The 22,469-nt window shown below is 37.7% G+C and overlaps 1 protein-coding gene across 1 annotated transcript; it reads left to right on the top strand.

Annotated features, from left to right (window-relative positions):
* The first annotated feature begins 1,704 nt into the window (after window positions 1-1,704).
* Window positions 1,705-22,178, top strand: LOC137072664 (NLR family CARD domain-containing protein 3-like). The gene is made up of 7 exons (XM_067440567.1): window positions 1,705-1,809; window positions 6,228-6,381; window positions 12,350-14,212; window positions 14,415-14,588; window positions 14,698-14,871; window positions 15,376-15,422; window positions 20,749-22,178. Exons 2-7 carry the CDS (start codon window positions 6,254-6,256, stop codon window positions 21,309-21,311), a joined length of 2,949 nt encoding a protein of 982 aa, XP_067296668.1. The 5' UTR covers window positions 1,705-1,809; window positions 6,228-6,253; the 3' UTR covers window positions 21,312-22,178.
* The last annotated feature ends 291 nt before the right edge of the window (window positions 22,179-22,469 follow it).

The following is a 22,469-nucleotide window of genomic DNA, read 5'->3' as shown; positions in this document are numbered from 1 at the left end:
GAGACACTTTTTGAAAGTGAAACTAGTCCAGATAACCGTGACAGTTATACTACTAAATATTCATTTTAAATTAATAGAGGGAAATAAAGATTAATCTAGTCGAGTCAGCCGTGTATAATGAAAGGAAACTCGCTCAGGTGTTATCCAGTCAGCTTTCTCTCTCTAAATAAGTGAGAGAGATGCTCACTGTGAGAGAGAGACCTAAAAAACAAGGGTGTGTTCCCATTGACAGGGTCCCTACACAGTGTTCACTGCTCCCTGAGCACAGGGTATCTGTTTAAGTTCACTTCACCTGAGAAATGTGTGCACCATCATCAGACACAGACTAAAGGAGCACAGGATATCTGTTTCAGGTGTGTGTCTTTACACAAGGTGTGTCTGAGCAGATAGGGGAGAACCAAACACAGGGTTAGTCGTAACACACATGGTTGAAGACTTTCCACACATGCCAGGATGACCAAACGTAGTGTATTTAACAGCCATATCTATACTATATTAAACATAAATACAAATGCCATTCTTGGAAGATATCACTGAACGTGTATTTAATCATAGCAAAGTACGATTCTTACTTATGGAAAATTTTCATCTCTGTTTTTGTTTTTGTGTTTATTTAAAATGAGACAAATCGGATAATATTGTAATCTTCTATCAGTTGAGATTGTTCTTTAATGCTGATCTAACAGCAGAAGACACGAGCCGGGGTTAGTCCCAGTCACACAGTTGTCACACAATGAGCCCCTATAAGAAATATAATATTAAATAATATACTTTTATGAATTATATTGAGAAAGTATGAGAAAAGGGTGAAAAAAAAAAGACTGAGCGTCAATGTTTAGAAATTATTCATTATTATTATGTTTTGAACAATGCCGTATAACTGTAATAAATGATTTAAAAATGCCATGTAAAAAAAAAGTTAATAACTGTATTTTATTGACAACATATTTTAATTTGTCATGGATATTTTTTGATTGTATCAGATAACATTTTAATCTGTCATATGCTCATGTTTTAATGAACTCCACCTATGGGGCATGTTGTCACAGGTCACTTCCATACTTTTGCGGTAAGTCAAAAACCAATTACACACTGTTTTAATTAAACAAAGCCACATAATTATACTAGACATGTGGGAAATTAATGTGGGGGAAAATAAATACTCTGAACCTGTGGATTTCCACAAACTGAGAAAGCCAAAAGCGTTCGGTTGTGCACCACTCTTCACGCCATTGTAATGTATGATGACATAAATAGGCCTACTTAAGTAACATGTAATATAAAATACCATACGTTCATCCAATAGCCTATATGAAGGCTCGGATACATATGTATATTTAAAATAAAATGTGTTATTAATTAGTTATAATTTGTTATACTTGAAGCTAAACTAAGTGATACATGTTTGTTGCAATGTTAAATGTTAGCTTATTTTACGATTTGTCTTTTCTCTCGTTTAAACATAATGATAGTTTGTTCCTGTCACATCTCGCGCACTTCCTTCCCCGCGGTTATTTTACCATCTTTAGACTTACTGCGCAGTAACAGGTAGTCATTTCACTCTCCGCTTCCGACGAAGTGATGTCTATGTACCCTTGTACCCTATGCAGTGCCCTTCGAGTTTTCTGAACACGTACGGACTGTAATCTCACTTAAGATGGCGGAGTACCCTATGAAGTTCACTTCGCAGAGCACCGACGGTCGAAAAGAGCACAGCTCGCCTCACCTTATGTGACCAGAAAACAAGAAGAGACGGAAGAGACGCGCAGATGTAAAACACAACACACATTTACTTCGGTCTATGGTGTGGTAAGTTCAGTTGTTTATCATTATATTATTGCAGGTTATAATATAAATACCCTGTCATGAAGGTGCCCCCTTATAGAGGATTTCAAACAGGACGAAATGCATGTGCAGATAACGGAAATTATCTCGGTTAAACTTATGTAAGTAAACCACTTTTGATATTTAGAAATGTAATTATATTATTCTAAAAATGTAGACTAAAAGCAAGTGAACATTTTGTTTTAAAAGTGGGTGGGACGGGAGTCTGAGTTTAATTTATCCACATAACTCATGTTTTATGTGTTAGTTTCCCTTACGAAACAAAAATATATTGCAATATATTTGAAAATATCATGCAATATATTCACATATATGGGATTTAATATTTATATTTTCCAATATATTGCAATCTATTGAAAGCGGCAATCATTTGTATATTTTGCAATATATTGCATGAATATATAATATATTTTATAATACCATCAATATATTAATCCATATATTAAAATATATTTCAAGAAAATATATTGGTAAATATATTTTCCTTTCGTAAGGGATTCTCAATATGTTAGTAGCTAACCTTAGGGTAGGTACGAATGATCTAAAACACTTTTGTCCAAATTTGTTTAAACTTTATTTATATGTCAATACATAATTAAAATGTAAGTACTCTGAAAGAGAGAGTATAAAAATCAAGTGACTCTAGACTTTTTAATCAGCAATAAACACCGCTCATTATTTTCTTTCGGGACGTATCAAGTGATTGGCTTGGCCCGGCACCTTCTCTCGCTACCATGGCTGCCCCAATAGCTACAGGATCTGCCCACATGCGCACGGTACAAAACCTAGGAAGTAGTGATGGGAAGTTCGGTTCTTTTCCGGACAGTTCGTTTCAATGATCCGGTAAAAAAAAAAAACAGATCTCCGGTTCTTTTATGTCTTTACGTAATGACGTGATTTCTATCATAGCAACAGATGAAAATACATTCAAGCACATCCATATAAAGTATTTGTAATCAAAACTTAGTATAGTAATAGTGATTATTGACATCATCATCATCTGGATTAGGGCTGGACGATATGGCCAAAATTTATATCACGATATATTTCTTAATTTTGGTCGATACGATATAATTTCGATATCGATATGAACTATATAAAAGCTTTAGAAAAACTACCAAGAACTGCCACAAAGGATTTCTGTACCTACAAACTTCTGACAAATTAATTTGCCAAGTCTATGAAACCTCCTCCTATAAAACTATATAATATTTTAGAAATAAAAACGGTACAAATAAATTAATGTTCACCTTTTATTTGTATTTAGCCTTTATACGAACAAGAAATGTGAAATCACCATCAAATAAACAAGACTCTCACTTCGCAGACGCAGTTTATTGAGCATTTTCTTTTAAGTTATAAATTTCAGTGAAGAACGATTCATAGCGCTATATTCTCCTTTTATGCAAAACTATACCTTTATCTACTGAAGCACAAAAAAATAAATAAAATAAGACTCAATTCAGTGGCCTATTTGTGCTCTGTTTGAGATGAGTGCACGCTGCTTTTTGCAAGGCTTTAAACAGGAGAAAATGATACATTTTCGTGAAGCCATGTCTGACCGTCTTTCACAAGCTTTGAAAGGTAATTTAAACGAGAATGAACGCATTGGTGTTAATACATGACATTGTGTGCAAATGTGGAAAGTATTAAAACAAATGTGCCACTTGCCTCTTACATAAATAGTCTACATGGATTATTTGTAACGCTTGGCATCGTATTGTTAGACATTAGATTGATGCATCTATGTCGATGTATTGTTACACCCCTAGTCGGCACCTCTCCGGCACAAGTTTAATATCAGCCCCATTCGCACGGGATTCGTATTATCTGGGGACCTCTGGTGATTTGTAATAATTGCAGAGAATGTCTGTGAACTTAATCCCGTGCGAATCGGCCATGTCTGTAATTTGTAAAGTAAAAATTCCCCCGCAAATTAGCCTACCTACCATATTTCGCTGAACACCGGGGTCCTGTGATAACATTAGTCCCGTGCGAATCGACATCTCTGTGATTTGGCCAGGATTAGGCGGATTGTATATACTTTTTGCAAGCTTTTTTTCTCCCTGTGAGCATTTCTATCTTTATCTTTCACGAAGAATAAAGTCTGCATTCATAATGCGCACCGTTAATTCCCGTGCAGCCGCGCCCACACGGATTATACTTTCACTTTAGAATGAGTATCAATTTGAGAGTAATCTGATTGAATGGTGTGTTTAATATTAACATCAATACTGTTCTGAATGAAAAACATAACAGAACAGTATAGTACAATGACAATCTTGTTTAAATAGGCGCTTTTACATTTAGTTTTGAAACTGAATCTTCCGCCGTAGGCTATATTGTCAGCTTCCTACTCGTGATAAATGAAATCTGATTCCTGCCGCTGGTCTGAGCTCAGTTCATGGCGTCTGTTCGCTAACTGAACGAAATTATATTTATTTATTAGGTTACTGTAAAATAATCAAAACGATATCGATGCCTGTTTATGATTTCATACAGCTATCTATAACGAACATCATATCCGGGAGAAGTCAGTAAATTCGAGTAAAATCACAGGCTTTGCTTATCCCGTGCGAATGCGCCACGCAAAACTCAGATGTGGGGGAGTCATTTCTAAATCACAGAGGTCCCTAGATAATACTAATCCCGTGCGAATAGTGCTTTAGATAGACGAACTACTTCCACGCCACTAAAGAAAGTTAGTCTTTCTTCTCTTATCAACTATTTATTTCTCCTTACTTGTGGAAGCTCGTTCAGTCACATTTGTGTTGCGGTCAGGGAAACTCTCTTTGTAGCTAAAACGTGCCGCGTTGGATCTATCAGCCTACTACTGCTGAGCACTGGCTGCGTGTCCGTGGTGTAGGCCTACGTCATCACGCAAGAAGCCAATCGTGTTCTGCTCTTTCTGATGGCATGCGCCCTGAACGTCAGTCATATCGAAATATCGGAAATGTGTTTAAAAATCATATCACCGTTATTGAAAAAAATTATATCGCGATATATATTGATATTGAATTATTGTCCAGCCCTAATCTGGATACATTTTTTTCATTTATGTTTTGCAACAGCACTCAGTTCAGCCACTGTCGAGCAAACACTGATTTACGAAAAACACACGGATTAAATAAACTTACATTGACATAATACTTACACAAATCCTCAGTGTTCACCCGGGCTCATGTATTATCAGCATCAGCTGTCCCAGTCCGAGAGAAACAGTTCGGGTACGACGCTCTCCCGCATGCTCAGTATCTCAGCTCACCGGTTCACACAATCGAACATGTCCGAAAGATCGAACGTGTCCGATAGAAACGGTTCACGATTCTGCACTGCGAAGTTGTACATAAAAGCTGTTCCTGAAAATATCATGCATTATTGATAAAACAAATAAATGTTTAATTTGACCGTTTTACAATCCATTGTTTCCAAACTTTAAAATAATACAGTGATAAGACAGCTTTGTTATGATGTTTCCAAACGTGATTAGTTTTATACACTTAACCTTTATTTCGTTCCTCTGAACAAATAACACGCATGCACAGCTCATCGGCTCATCGGTTCTCAGTATCGAACGTGTCCGACAGAAACGGTTTTTGATTCTGTACTGCTGATCCGAGATCCGACAACCGGTACGTTCGGTTACACGCGCATGCTCAGTATCAGCTGCTCGTGAGTTCATCAGATCTCTCAGCAAAACATGTCTCACTTAAGCTAACGATTGGAGTTACAGCATCTACTTCAAGATATTAGATTATTTCTAGTCGGAGAGACTGTCACTCATGTCAGAAAGTTAATAACTTGTGGGATCAGCCCTGATTTGACACGCGAACCGTTTAGAACGATTCAGTTCAATTTGGTGAACTGGTCCGACCGGTTTCATCAGTTTGAAAAAATAATTAATCGCATCATTTTTCTTTTGATTGAAAATAAAAACGGGTCCACCAGACCCGAACACCATACAAGGGTTGATTAATTTTAGTATAATTACTGAAGGTTAAAGTTCTCCGGCTTTACCTGAATCCCACCAGCCCACTTTATCTAGCCACTTTTGATATTGTATGATTTGATAAAACGTCTCGGTTACATATGTAACCCTTATTCCCTGAAGGAGGGAATAAAAATGTTGCGCCAGAACTGACCAACGAATTGGGGATCCCTTTGAAAGACAGATCCACTTTGAATGTAACTAAACGGGCCAAATTAGCATTCGAGATTTACATCTGACGCTCCACCCTGCAGCGCCAGTAGGTATAAATAAGGAGCGGATGCATCACATTTTTGGTTTTCGCTGAGGAGCCGATCCGGTGACCCGGTCGCTCAGCAGTGGTACAGCAACTGATAAATGTAACTATAAACTTGCCTTGCCTTGCCTAAATCAGGTGAAAGAGAAGAACACACCTTCAAAATGCATCACTGTGAGGAGACGGAAGAAGGCCGGAAGGAGAATGACAAGCATGATGCAGGACCCAGCTGTGTGTCAATGAAGAGTGATCAGTCCATGCAAAACCCCATTACTTTCAACTCTGACCCCAGGTAAAGTTTGATACCCATGCATGCATCTGGCAGATGCTTTCAGAACAGTTTACAGTGCATTCAAGCAAGCCAGTAAAACAAATTAGAACAGCGGATTGATAGACAAACTTTAGATTCAGTAGGTCCAACATTTTTAAAAGGATGAATAGGCTACAGTTATTTTCACAATAAATATTGTTGTAAAGCAGCTTTAAAACACCTAATTCAGCTGATCAGCTTGATAGTGTATTAAATAGGGAACATAAACTTGGAGGTGGGTGCCAAGACCTGTAAGGACCTTAAAGGGGTGGTTGCATGCAATTTCACTTTTTTAACTTTTGTTAGTGTGTAATGTCGCTGCTTGAGCATAAACAGTATCTACAAAGTTACAGCGCTGAAAGTTCAATGCAAACGGAGATATTGTCTTTTAAAGTTATGGCAGTTTATAGCCTACAAGAACGGCCGGTTTGGACTACAACGAGCTTCTTCCTGGGTTGGTGACATCATAAACCCATACCATTAACATAAACACTGCCCCCACGAACACACAACAAAGTGGGCGTGGCGTTTCCGGACAACCTGTGCTTGGCACTTAAGCCAATAGAAATACATGAAACTTTACATACATTTGGCCATCTAACCAATCTAAGACCATTGCGTTTTTCGGAGGGATGGGCTTCATAGAAGCAAGAAGCAAACGAGCCGTTCAAATAGACATGTGCCGATTTTCGATAATGCGATTTATCACGATAATGAATATGCACGATATTGTTATCGTGGGCACTTTAAAATATCGTAAATAATAATTTATTAAAAATTTATATTTTTTTTTATAATGCACTCAAGAATACTTTGCCCATCAACCGTATAAATGCTCAACACCGCTGTATTCTGCGTCAAAGGGACACGCGCTCAGATATAAACAAGCCCAACGTGCGTTTGCACATGACTGAACCGGTGAAGGAGACGCGCTGCTGAAGTGCCGCTCAGTGACAGCAGAGGGCGCTGATGAACTGCAGAATGCAGCCGGTTACCCCGGAAACCAGCAAACAAACAAAAAAACGCGTGTAGTTTTTAAAACAGCCATTCGTTTTTGTAATCTCAATGTTGTTCATCACAGCACCAAATACTCAATGCTTAAAGACTTAATAGGCTATTTATTTTCAAATTTAAACATTTTTATGTTTTAATCTAGACTACAACCCTAATAATTAGAACTGTTCTAATTATTTGTTATTGTTCAGTATAACTTTGAGATACGACTTCATTAGTTAACATGTTAATTCATTATTACCAAACTGACAATGAAAAATACTTATAAAGAATTAATCATTCTATGTTAATTTCTTAGTTACTTTTTAATAACATTAAAATAAATAATCAAAATAACTTTTTTAATGGACTTAAGATAAAACTAACAATGATCAGTATTTCTTAACTAACATTAACAAAAACATTATACTTTCTGTACCAAATGTAGCTATTGCTCAATCTTAGTTAATGCATTAACTAATGAGCCCTTATTGTAATTTGTTACCTGTTGTTCTTTATAGCCTAATTCTTTTGCACTTTAATCTGTTTGAAAATTGTACTTTTACAGCTCTGAAAAAAAAATCAAGAGACCACATAACATTGATTTCTCAAGAGTGGTCTCTTCATTTTTTTTCCAGAGCTGTATATATTTTTGGTGCATTATTGTATTTAAATATTCAGTTATTTTTGTTCTTACAAAAATAGTTCTAGTGCAACTTATTTCAATATCGTGATAATATTGTATATCGTGATAAAACTTCATCAATTAATCGCAACATGAAAAATTGATATCAGCACATGCCTACGTTCAAAGGACAGTGGAGACGGCGGTGTGGAATAAATGTAAAATATAAGAAAAATACGGCGTTTCAAAAAAAAAGAAGAATTAAGATATGTTATACTGCGCTCCATAAACACAACCAAGCCTAGAAAAAAAAGTCGAAACCACCGCTTTAATGTATGCTTAAAGCAGCACTTGGCAACTTTTGCTCTCGGGGTCCCACTACAGTTGGGAAAAAATAATGTCCTCAACTACTGTCGTAAGCTCTGTCATCCTACAACAGGGGATGCCATCACACGGGCATTTGTTGACATGACAGCCCTGATAGCCCTGAACTAGTGATGCGTGGGTCGTCTCATAACCCACGGACCCCGTATGTCTATTTAATGGTCACGGGTGCGGGGCGGGTTGTAAAAATATACGGGCCAAATAACTTCATAAAAGCGGCCCCAGCACTGGTGCAGCACTAACAGTTCCCCTGAACACTGCAGGAGGAGTTCACATGCAGGTGTTCTTCTGGCGGCGCGTGTGAAATGTCTTCATCCCAGGTACAGTCAGTGGCATGTTTCAGCATGTCATATGAATATCATTTCATGGGTTTTATTTTTTTCAAACGCCAAATAATCACGATGCTCACGTTTACAGGCCAGTGTCATTATAGTAGTCTATTGGTTAGCGTTTTCCAGAACCTATATGATACTTCAGTTCAATGTTTGAGTGGTAGGTAATCACCTTAACAAGCAGGACCGCATCGGTCGGGCACGCCTCCTTCAGCTCACACCGACGAGCAAACGCTGGTCACATGTTGATCCTCGTCCTGCCTTTAATCCCATCACTTTCTAGTTTCCTCTTACTGCTTTCCTCCAACAAAACCTTTTCTTTCTTATTTGTCTCTGCTGCTTCGGACATGACTATATTATCCGACGAACAAAGTTGGGCTCGCACGTCCGAATTTAAGGAACTGTGGGTGTTGGTGGAAGTGACGTATATGCCGTAAAGCAGTCGAATTTTGTAGTTCTTTTTGTTCTCGGGCTACTACCCAAAACCCGAAGTTTAAAAGTACGATTAAAAACGATACAGACCCCATCAGGCTATGGCAGACGTGTCATTCAACCTATTGTAAGTCGATGTCTCATCACAAGAGTCTTGAAAATATATTATCAAGGTTGAAAAGTTACCTAGTGCTGATTTAATGTCTCCAGTGAATAGACAATTTCAATTGTGGCAAGTAAAAAAACTCTGTAAGATTTGGTATCAAGATTTTTTTTGTGCTGTTGTTAGAAATATATTACACAAGGTGTTGTGTATATACTGTACTGTATATGTTTTTTTTTCTTCTTCTAATGGATGAAATGAGCTCATGCAACTTAAGCCGGGTGCACACTGTGCGATTTTGGCCACGATTTGGCCGTCTTAGACAAATTTAGCAAATCCTAAAAGATTTCTCTGATCCTAGGCTAAAGTCTGACGTCTTTGGTCGTTAGTTTGACATGTTCACCAGCAGCCGATTAATGAGCGCTGCGATCAAATTTAACCTCAGACGAAATTCTGGCAGTGTCAGAAGATTTGGCACACAATCCTGCAGTGTGACTTCTCCTACGACGGCCGTCAAATATCTCCGTTTTTCAAGACAAACTATGACCAAAACGAGTACTAGAGATTTCTTTGTAGCCAGCATTTCAGTCCCGCGTGTAATGCAGCTCACCGTCACTGAACGCGTCATTCACTGATGATATAAAACTCCGGACGAGTTTTCTTGTGCGTCCGTTTTTAGCGCGCCTTCTGTATCGTGCAGTCTGACGTTAATGCCAACTGAGATCTTACAGTGTGACATGGCTTACATTGGGGATCATGTTCGTACAGTCTGACAAGGGGCATTCGCAAAGGATTTTGAAAAATCGCACAGTGTGCAGGACCCATTACTTATTAACATGAAAGATGATGAAAAGCAGCAGTCATTCCCAGTCTGTCTTGTGGCTTTTTAAACACATTTGACCTCATGAGAATCAACACTACGAAAGTGATCCGGCAAACCTAGTAGACAAAACCTAGTAGACAAACCTTAAAACATTTTCAACCCTGTTTACACGTAAAGTTAGCAGTGTCCAACAATAATCAGAACAAAAACATGAAACAGGGCCTAAATCATTTAGGGGGTGGAGGGAAAAAAGCGTTGAGAGGAACCAGATTCACAGCTGAGGCAGCCTGCCCTCATTTGGCCTTACAATGAATGTGCATCTAGTCAGTTACTCAATGTGGGAGCAAGTATTTCACAGTTAGGAAAATAATTTAATTGCTAGGATAGTTATTAGAATTAAATAATTTAAAAATAAAAACCAGAATAAGACACAATAACCACAATACGAATTAAAAAATGTTAAATAAACAAAATCAATTGCTCAAAGATTAATCTAAGAGTGATATATGCATACCTGATTACAGTATGTGAGTGTTTCTGTGTGCAAAGACTCAGGAGAAAAATAATATATTATGATGAATAATATATTATATATTATTATTATGATGAATAATATATTATGTTGATCACTCACCAATTAGAGGTGAGTGATCAACATTCAGTTTCACGGAGTGATTGGTCCCCGAAGGGAAATTTATGAGTCCAAAACAAATTTCCCTTCGGGGACAATAAAGTATATCTTATCTTATTATATCTTATCTTATTATTTTATTTCACACGCTAATGATATACATCACACTAAAGTCATTTATGTTGTTATTCTGACAAAAAGGGCATTATATAATAAACACAGAAAGGTAAAACACAGAAAGGAAAAGTACTTCACCTTGTTTGATTTTTATTTTATTTGATAAATTATTTATTTGGTAAACTATATTGATAAACTTTTAGATTAACTGCTCCCAACTGATATAAAAAAAAAAAAAAAAATATATATATATATATATATATATATATATATATATATATATATATATATATATATATATATATATATATTTTTTTTTTTTTTTTTTTTTACTTTATATCAGTTGGGAGCAGTTAATCTAAAAATGTTTTTTACTTTACATTTTTTAATATCTAAATATTTTTATTGAACTATTTTATTCAAAATAAATTACATTTACTTTATTTTAACTTTATTTATTAGTACAAACAGTTATATTGTTTTAAAGTGTTCCCTTATGCTACATTTTTAAGGGAAAGCAGCAGATAGGGTTGCCAGAGTTTTAATTGGCAACCATTCATCAGTAGCTTTAATCAAGAGAGGGAAGAGTTCAGAATTGACTAGAATGAGAGAAGCAGTAAACAAACTGAACAGAAGCTACTGTAGTGTTGACTAAGTAAATTATATACACCTTGTTGTAACTGCATCATTATTTTACTCCGTCACTCAGCCTTTTTTTATTGGCCTCACTGCGCGTGTACCGTCTTTTGCATCATCAATTTGAGTGTCAACACTGTCCATCAGTGGAATATTTAATCAGCTGGTTCGGATTTGGCTGATCATTCAGAGTTCAAAATATAATGCATGCTGTTGCAATCTCAATATTTTGTAATTTGCATCAGATACAGGTAGGGATGAAACTAAATGAAAATTCCATATGACGATTATAGGGGCCCAAATTATCACGGTTGTCAGCATTATTATGGTTTTGTTCAAATGAGATGAAAGAGTACAAAAAGAACAGATGCACACACTGAAACCATTTCAACAAGTTTTATCTTTGAAAATCAACAAACAACAAATAAAACTAGCAGCTCTATGCATTTTAAGGAAGACCGGGATTTCCTTCCTTATATTGACCGCTGTCAACAGCAACGCACAGCGCACATCTTGATATCACTCTCATTTAATTCAAATGCAACTTGCATCTTGCCTCTCGGTTTTTAATTGTATTTAAAATTAAATCAGAGGATTTTTCTATTAATACTACTATAATTATTAATATAACTTATTGTGATCGTCTTGTCTGGACGATTGTTATGTACACTTAACAAAATGGATTATAAACAGGTAAGATTTAAAAGCTTAATCGCAATCTTAATCCTAATATGCATTTGCATATTCAGGCATTTCCGGTTGCTATCAACCTTTACATTTAAGTTGAAAGTACATTTACCCTCTTTAGATCATATTAATGTGTGACCTTTTTAATGCTTACATTTTGTTGATGTTGTGTCTTTTGTATGTTCAGATATGTAGCATCCTTTACATCCCGCTATCAGACTCAAATCAGGCAGGACAAAACTGAAGTGGTCCTGCAGACACACACACTAGAGACTGGAGAACTGCAGAGAGTCAAAGACCAGTTCAAAACCAGCATGAAGAACAAGTATGCAACATTATTTGAGGGAACCAAACTCCTAAAGAATGAAACCATCCTAAACAGAATGTACACACAACTCTACATCATCGAGGGAGAGAGAAAAGGAGTGAATGAAGAACATGAGGTTTTACAGATGGAGAAAATAGCCAGAACACAACACTCACAAGACACTCCAATCGACTGTAATGACATCTTTAAAGCCTCGCCTGAACCGGGATGTGAGGAGAAAGACCAAATCAAGACTGTTCTTACTAAAGGCATCGCTGGAATCGGAAAAACCGTCTCTGTGCAGAAGTTCATTTTGGACTGGGCCGAGGGAAAAGCCAATCATGATGTAGATTTCATGTTTGTACTTCCATTTCGAGAGCTGAACTTAATCAGAGATCATCAGTACAGTCTTCACAGACTTCTGCTGGACTTTCATCCTGAACTTCAAGATCTGGGCTCAATGATTTATGAGGAATGTAAAGTTGTGTTCATCTTTGATGGTCTGGATGAAAGCAGAATCACACTGATGTTTTTAGACACTCAGAAAGTTTCTAATGTGACTGAGACTTCATCAGTTGGTGTGTTGATGTCAAACCTCATGAAAGGAGAACTGCTTCCCTCGGCTCTCATCTGGATCACCTCCAGACCAGCAGCAGCCAATCAGATCCCCTCCAAATATATCAAACGTCTGACAGAGATTCAGGGATTCAATGAGCCTCAGAAAAAGGAATATTTCAGGAAGAGAATCAGTGGTGATCATCAAGCCAGCAGAATCATCTCACACATCAGAAGTGCAAGAAGCCTCCACATCATGTGCCACATACCCGTCTTCTGCTGGATCTCATCCACTGTGCTTCAAAAGTTCCTGAAAGAAGATCTGAGTGAAGAGATCCCTCAAACTTTGACTGAAATGTACATCCACTTCTTGCTGATTCAGATCAACATGAGGAATCAGAAGTATGAAGAGAGAGATCCAGAGAAACTCCTGCAGTCCAACAGAGAAGTGATTGTGAAACTTGCTGAAGTGGCTTTCAAACAGCTGATAAAGGGCAATGTGATGTTCTATGAGGAGGACCTAAGAGAGAGCGGCATAGACGTCACTGACGCCGCAGTGTATTCTGAGATTTGCAATGAGATCTTCAAGGTGGAATCTGTGATTCATCAGAGGAAAGTTTACAGCTTCATTCATCTGAGCGTCCAGGAGTTTCTTGCTGCTTTATATGCATTTTATCATTATGTTATCAAACATATTGACACATTGCATTTGTGTCATGTCATGCATAATCTGCATAGGGATGCAATTGATAAAGCTCTTGCAAGTGAAACTGGACACCTGGATCTGTTCCTGCGCTTCCTGCTGGGCGTCTCATTGGAGTCCAATCAGAGACTCTTACAGGATCTACTGACACACACAGAGAACAGCTCAGAGAGCATCAGGAGAACCACACAGTACATTAAAGAGAAGATCAAAGATGGACATGAACTCTCCACTGGAAGATCCCTCAATCTGTTCCTCTGTCTGCAGGAAGTCAAAGATCAGACTCTGTCCAGAGAGATTCAGGAGTTTGTGAAATCAGACAAATACTCAGAGAAGAAACTCTCTACTGCTTACTGCTCAACAATCGCCTACATGCTTCAGATGTCAAAGGAGCCACTGAATGAGCTTGATCCAATGAAATACAACACATCAGATGAGGGGAGAAGAAGACTGATACCAGCTGTGATCAACTGCAGGAAAGCTTGGTGAGTGATTAATCCATGAGTTTCAATACAGAGTCTTTTCTAAATGGAATTACAGTTTCTGTTGTTAAATAATTTACCTTCAGTATAATTTGCTCATTTTTAGAATTCCCTTTTTTTTACTACAATGAAGCTGATGTTATTGAAATATCAGTTTTAGAAAGAGCTTGCAAATTGAATTATTTTGTGTTTTGCTCTCTTTCAGTCTTACTAACTGTAATCCCACTGCTCAGCATTGTGAAATTGTGGCAGCAGCTCTTCATTCCTCAAACTCTGTCCTGAGAGAGCTGGACCTGAGTAACAATGACCTGCAAGATTCAGGAGTGAAGCTGCTCTCTGATGGACTGAAGAGTCCAAACTGTCTGCTGGAGATACTAAGGTATATAAGATTTGATCTTAGATATTTTGGCTGCCCAGTACTTTTTAATTAGGGGTATGTTATATGGACAAAAAAAAAAAAATGTTTTATCAATATTACGTTTTTGTAGGTTGTCCGGCTGTATGGTGAAAGAGGAAGGCTGTGGTTATGTGTCTTCAGCTCTAAGTTCAAACCCCTCACACCTGAGAGAGCTGGATCTGAGCTACAATCACCCAGGACAGTCAGGAGTCAAGCTGCTCTCAGACAAACTGAATGATCCTAACTACTCACTGCAGATACTCAAGTATGTTTAGGAGTTATGACTAATATGTGATTTGGTCCCCTAAGAAGGATCTTTTATTAAGAATTGCTTGTGAAATATTTTTATGGTCTCATTACTTTTTATCTGGCTGTAATACAGCAACATCCACAAATCTCACAAAAGTATTGAATAGTGGTTAATTTTGAGACTGTTACTTTAATACCAAATTCTTTTGAAAAAAAAACTTTAAAAAAAAAACAAATTACTACAACCAATTTATTTTTAAGTTCTTCTAGGATTTAAGAGAGTCAAGTGTTAAATGATTAAATGCTATCACAATTTGCAGTACTTATTTAACAATTTTTAGTACTTTTGGTCTCTTATTCGCAATGTTTGTAATGTTTTATTATGTTAAACCAGGGGCTATATTCACAAAACCTTAAGGGTAATAGTTCCATCTAATACAGAAATTGACGTGCAACTCTTTTTTTTAAACAATTTGTAAAAATCTTACCGCATATCATTTATGTTTTTGTCCCTGCATAGTTTGGAACATGGAGGATATTTCAGAATCACGCCAGGCCTGAGAAAATGTAGGTTTTCTCATACACACACACACACACACACACATACACATGTCGTGTTTCCATGTTTTATGGGGCCTTTCCATAGGCGTAATGGATTTCATACTGTACAAACTGTACATCCTATCCCCCTACACTGCCCCTGCCCCTAAACCTACCCATCACAGGAAACATTCTGCATTTTTACTTTCTCAAAAAAACTTCTTCTGTGTGATTTATAAGATGTTTTCCTCATGGGGACCTAAAAATGTCCCCACAAGGACAAGGATTTCGGATATTGCCATCTTTGTGGGGACATTTTGTCCCCATAACGTAGGGATTACCAGGTCACACACACACACACACACACACACACACACACACACACACACACACACACACACCCACACACACACAAACTTGTAGGGCTGGGTAAAAAAAAATCTCGATTTTAATTGATTCTCATTTTGAAGAACCATTATTAATCCCAAGATTCGGATCTCTCAGTCTATGATGTTTTCAGTAGATGTATGAACAAACCTTTGTTGTGGTCCTTCATTTAATAAATAAAAATAAGCTTTGTTACTTCTGATGTAACAATTTCTGTCAATTCTATTATGAAATTCAAAGCAAAGCAAAGCAAAGAGGCAGCACTAGGTGAACACATCTTTTCCGCTTTATTACCGGTTAAAACACAAAATAAACATAGATGAACATCGGAACATATATTGAAAGATACAGTGCAACTTACCGAAAACCGTGTAATCGTTCAATCAGTGATTCAACTGCAAAAAGACGTCCATAAAATGTCACACAATGTTACATTTACCTTAGAAAAGTCATTCAATGTCCAAAAACTAGCTAGTCAGCTAGAAAAATGAACTTATTATTTACACAATATTGTATATTCATTGAATTTCTACTTAATCTGTTATTTAATAGTTATTTAATGTATGATTGAATTGCGTACAAACATGATTGTGTAATATTAAAATATATTATTATAACGTTATTATTATTATAAACTTATTTTGTGTAATTTAAATGTAAGTAGCCTACAAATTAGTTAACCCTTTAGGCACCAGAGGTTTTTTCCTAAACATTACCATATAATTTGCATATTATGAGGTCATATAGTGTGGCAATCTTGGATTATCAAATTTTCATAAAAAGTCTGTTTAAATGATAAAATGTAGCACTTCTTTCCCCACAAAATGTCCCTCACCTTCTGTGTGCTATATTGCACAATACTGAATGTTCAGGTAAATAGTAAATAGCAAACAAACTGTGTAAATCATTACTAATAAATGGTCAAAACAAACCGAATGCATGTAACGGTTTGCCTTTTGCTGTAGAGATTTTCCATTTACTACATACAGTAGACACTCTGATTCCATATATGGGGCACATATATATTATATATTATGCATAAAAGCCCCTGCCCCGTGTCACACCGCATCTGCTCCTGCTACTAGCAGTGCGTCCAGATCTGCCTTGAGCATACACCGGGTGTGCACAGCTCAGACCACTGTCACTGTCATTGTGACTCCCCATCATGCCTCCACGTTGCCCCCTAACTGTCCTATGAATACTTCGACCTCGTCTAACATTCCCTATTCGTTCCCTATTGAACTGCCGGTATTTTATGTGTGTGTGCCTAACTTTGCCGTGGTTCACACGAACACTGTGAGAAATACGGATTTGGCAGTGCTCTTGTTAAGAAAAGTAACCTGTGTATTAGTTTTAGCCGATTGTTATGTATTTAGTTCAATAAAATACATTTACTGTAAGTGGTGATGGGTTTAATGATTTACCTCAGATATGAGTGAGAGTGAGCTTGCAGTGTATTCATGCTCAGACTGCAGAGAATGTGCTCAGTGTAAAAACGCACTTTTCTTTCGACCTGGAGTCTAATAAAAGTTAGACAGAAAATATGGTAGCAATAACTGCATTTTTGGTTTAGAATAGATAAATTAAAGGAACTGTATGTAAGAAATATATTTAAATGAATCATAAAATGGCCCTGATATGTCACTAGACATTAAGAAATCATCGCAGAAACAGACATTAAGAAAAACATCGGTGATGTTTAGGCCTGAAGCTCCGCCCTCCACCTATCGACCAGTCACAAAGTCAGTAGTGTTTCTGCATCCGGGTTGCCAGATCTGCTCTAGTTAACACAGCTGCAGATCTACAAATGTTCCTGCTGATCCTGCAGCCAATCTGACAACCTCGAGTCAGGGGAAGGGGGATAGTGATTGCAGCACCAGTTTTGGCTACAATCTTATATACACTTCCTTTAATCTTACCCCTTTTCTTTCCCTACTGCATCCTTTACGTCTGTGGCTTATCTCAATTTCCAACTACGGGCCACACCATGGATCAAACAGAAAATGTGCGCTGCATTAATCGCGCGTTAATACATTTAGTGGCTTGTCAACATATGTGTGCGTTTACTTGTGGTTTATGAGGACATGATTGGATTCATAGACTAGTGTATGCGACTAAACCTTAGCATTCGCAAGCAAAACTGTCTAGGTTTATGTTTGGGTGGTTTTACAATAAACAAACTGACACCTATAGTGGTCAGCTAAACAAATGTATTTAAACACACACCATACATTGCATGCCTCATTGATAAATTAACTAAATGATTGTGTTGTTTACTGATGTTTACTTGCACGACGATAGCCAACAACATAGACATTTGAAGCAGTTTTACTCATTGCCTGCTTCCAAAGCACGACCGTTATCCTTTATCTCTGGGACCGCTCCATCAAAAACACACTTCTTTGGTAACATTGTTGATTTGGTGAAGTCCTGTGACAGCAGTGAGTGCAGCGTTTATGGGCGTTGTGCATCTGCTCTCTCACTCTCTGGTCGTTTGCGCGTGCACCCTTCCGGGAGAAGAGCCATACGGCCCATACAAGGACACTCCGCTCTGTCGACGTCAAGCAGACCCAAATTTAAAAAAACTTTCCGAAACTTGTGAGAAACCAGAAGGAGTATTTTTGACACAGAAATACTCCATCAAAAACTTCCAACTTATTTTTTGAAACTCTGTCTATGTTTAGGATGGGAATCCAAGTCTTTAACAGTGTAAAAAGCTCAGTATGCATGAAACATACTGTCATAGCCGGTATGACAGTATGCCGGTTCATATAGTCATAAGGTCTGCATAGCCGGTAGGGGCGGCAGTGGCTCAGTGGTTCATGTAGATTGTCTACAAACCAGAAGGTTGGTGGTTTAATCCCCGGTTCCACCTGACCAAGTGTCGAAGTGTCCATGAGCAAGACACCTAACCTCAGCTGCTCCCGACGAGCTGGATGGCGCCTTACATGGCTGACATCGCCGTCGGTGTATGAATGGGTGAATGTGAGGCAAGAATGTAAAGCACTTTGGATAAAAGCGCTATATAAATGCAGTCCATTTCCATTTACTAAACAGCATTTCACCCCCTTTCTTTCTGAGTGTTTGCCATAGTAATGGATATGACAATGTAGATACAGTATGTTTGGTCTTAGCAGAGTAGATCTGCTATGATGCTACTGCTGCTGCTGCTGTTGTTGTTATTACTATGGCCTATGCCAATACACTGCTGTATGTAAGACATAATGATTTTTTAACTTTTGAACACACACACATACCTGTATATATACAATGTATATACAGTCTTGTTCAAAATAATAGCAGTACAATGTGACTAACCAGAATAATCAAGGTTTTTCGTATATTTTTTTATTGCTACGTGGCAAACAAGTTACCAGTAAGTTCAGTAGATTCTCAGAAAACAAACGAGACCCAGCATTCATGATATGCACGCTCTTAAGGCTGTGCAATTGGGCAATTAGTTGAATTAGTTGAAAGGGGTGTGTTCAAAAAAATAGCAGTGTGGCATTCAATCACTGAGGTCATCAATTTTGTGAAGAAACAGGTGTGAATCAGGTGGCCCCTATTTAAGGATGAAGCCAACACTTGTTGAACATGCATTTGAAAGCTGAGGAAAATGGGTCGTTCAAGACATTGTTCTGAAGAACAGCGTACTTTGATTAAAAAGTTGATTAGAGAGGGGAAAACCTATAAAGAGGTGCAAAAAATGATAGGCTGTTCAGCTAAAATGATCTCCAATGCCTTAAAATGGAGAGCAAAACCAGAGAGACGTGGAAGAAAACGGAAGACAACCATCAAAATGGATAGAAGAATAACCAGAATGGCAAAGGCTCAGCCAATGATCACCTCCAGGATGATCAAAGACAGTCTGGAGTAACCTGTAAGTACTGTGACAGTTAGAAGACGTCTGTGTGAAGCTAATCTATTTTCAAGAATCCCCCGCAAAGTCCCTCTGTTAAAAAAAAGGCATGTGCAGAAGAGGTTACAATTTGCCAAAGAACACATCAACTGGCCTAAAGAGAAATGGAGGAACATTTTGTGGACTGATGAGAGTAAAATTGTTCTTTTTGGGTCCAAGGGCCACAGGCAGTTTGTGAGACGACCCCCAAACTCTGAATTCAAGCCACAGTACACAGTGAAGACAGTGAAGCATGGAGGTGCAAGCATCATTATATGAGCATGTTTCTCCTACTATGGTGTTGGGCCTATGTATCGCATACCAGGGATCATGGATCAGTTTGCATATGTTAAAAGACTTGAAGAGGTCATGTTGCCCTATGCTGAAGAGGACATGCCCTTGAAATGGTTGTTTCAACAAGACAATGACCCAAAACACACTAGTAAACGGGCAAAGTCTTGGTTCCAAACCAACAAAATTAATGTTATGGAGTGGCCAGCCCAATCTCCAGACCTTAATCCAATTGAGAACTTGTGGGGTGATATCAAAAATGCTGTTTCTGAAGCAAAACCAAGAAATGTGAATGAATTGTGGAATGTTGTTAAAGAATCATGGAGTGGAATAACAGCTGAGAGGTGCCACAAGTTGGTTGACTCCATGCCACACAGATGTCAAGCAGTTTTAAAAAACTGTGGTCATACAACTAAATATTAGTTTAGTGATTCACAGGATTGCTAAATCCCAGAAAAAAAAAAATGTTTGTACAAAATAGTTTTGAGTTTGTACAGTCAAAGGTAGACACTGCTATTTTTTTGAACACACCCCTTTCAACTAATTGCCCAATTGCACAGCCTTAAGAGCGTGCATATCATGAATGCTGGGTTTTGTTGGTTTTCTGACAATCTACTGAACCTACTGGTAACTTGTTTGCCACGTAGCAATAAAAAATATACTAAAAACCTTGATTATTCTGGTTAGTCACATTGTACTGCTATTATTTTGAACAAGACTGTATATTTAGCAATGTCATATTGTCATTGATTTTCTAATCTCTCTTTTTATGTTCAGATGCCTGTGTTCTGACACTGGATCCAAACACAGCACACACTCAGCTCATTCTGTCTGAGGAGAACAGGAAGGCAACATGTGTGAAAGATCATCAGTCATATCCTGGTCATCCAGAGAGATTTAAGCACCAGGAGCAGGTTCTGTGTCGAGAGAGTCTGACGGGACGCTGTTACTGGGAGGTTAGATGGAGTGGCTCGGGTCATGTGGCAGTGGCATATAAAGGAATCAGCAGGAAATGTGGGATTGACTGTTGGTTTGGACTCAATGAAAAGTCCTGGAGTATGTACTGTTCTGATATGAATTACACGGTCTGGTTCAATAATATCAGCACTGATGTATCTGGCCCTTCAGCTCGCTCTAATAGATTAGGAGTGTATGTAGACGTGCCAGCCGGCACTCTGTCCTTCTTTAGCGTCTCTGACACACACACACTCACACACATACACACATTCAACACCACATTCACTGAACCCCTCTATGCTGGATTTGGGGTTTATCCTGAATCTTCAGTGTCTCTGTGTCAGATTCAGCAAGAGGAGCCAGAAATACACATTTCCACTTAAGAGAAAAAAGAAAAATTATGAAACGTAATTGCAATTTTATGTTTTGTCATTGCAATTTTCTCACAATTGTCAATTAAGTGTCACAATTGTAAGAAATAGAGCTGCAAATGTGAGCTATAGTCACTTTGTGGAAAACCAAGTCAGATTGTAATATATATTTATAGTGTGAGATATAAAGTTGCAGTTATGAGAAATTACCACATCAAGGTTCCCCTTCAATGAGATATGCAGTTCAACTTCTACAAGAGCAAATAAGAGATTGGATTGATAAGATTTTCTGTCATATTGCTATGTAACCTGCAGAAGTTAGTTTCTTCTGGAAGATTTCGTGAACTCCAGCAATATAAGTCACATTTGGCATTGTGATCTGGTTACACTAGATTAATAGTTAATGTTTTATTAGTTCTTCATTACATTACATCCTGATTTTTGTCTGCCCTTTTCTGAATAGTTTGAGTGGGGTGACTACATGTCACAGGTATCATCTGTTATTGTGTGTGAGACAGTGGAGACTTCAGCGGGTCAAATGTGTTGCTTGGTGAAGAAAGCCAACTGCTTCATGTGGGAAGATCTAAATGAAACTCCAGGTCGTATTCTACTAAAAAATGATAGCATTTTATTTTACAGACCGGCTGTGTATGTATATATGATGTACTTATTATAGTAATTATGATAACTGGGTACTAACTGGATACTAATCCTGGACCCACTTTATATTAGGTGGCCTTAACTACTATATACTAACATTGTAATTAATCATTTGATATAATGCACTTATTGTGTACATACATGTTTTTACATTGTACTTACATTTTCAAAATTACCTGCATGTAATTACATCTGTAATAAATTTATGTAGTTACATTTGTAATTTCACAGTTGGCACTTCCCTTACACCTAACTCTACCCTTAAACTGACCCACACCACCACACCTGTCCCTAGCTCTATCTGTATCCCGCACCTCAATATCAGCAAAAGTGCTTTGCAATATAATATGAACATTATAAGTTAATTGTACTTACTTTTTGATGCAAGTACATAGTAGTTAAGGCCACCTAATATAAAGTGGGGCCCTAATCCTGAACCTAAACCTAACCCTTGCCCATGTACAAGTACACTGTAACTGCACGTACTGTAAAATAAGGTACAACCAAAAT

The sequence above is a fragment of the Pseudorasbora parva genome, chromosome 4 (assembly GCF_024679245.1).
Source record: "Pseudorasbora parva isolate DD20220531a chromosome 4, ASM2467924v1, whole genome shotgun sequence".
Taxonomy (NCBI): domain Eukaryota; kingdom Metazoa; phylum Chordata; class Actinopteri; order Cypriniformes; family Gobionidae; genus Pseudorasbora; species Pseudorasbora parva.
This window is presented reverse-complemented; position numbering and strand designations above follow the sequence as displayed.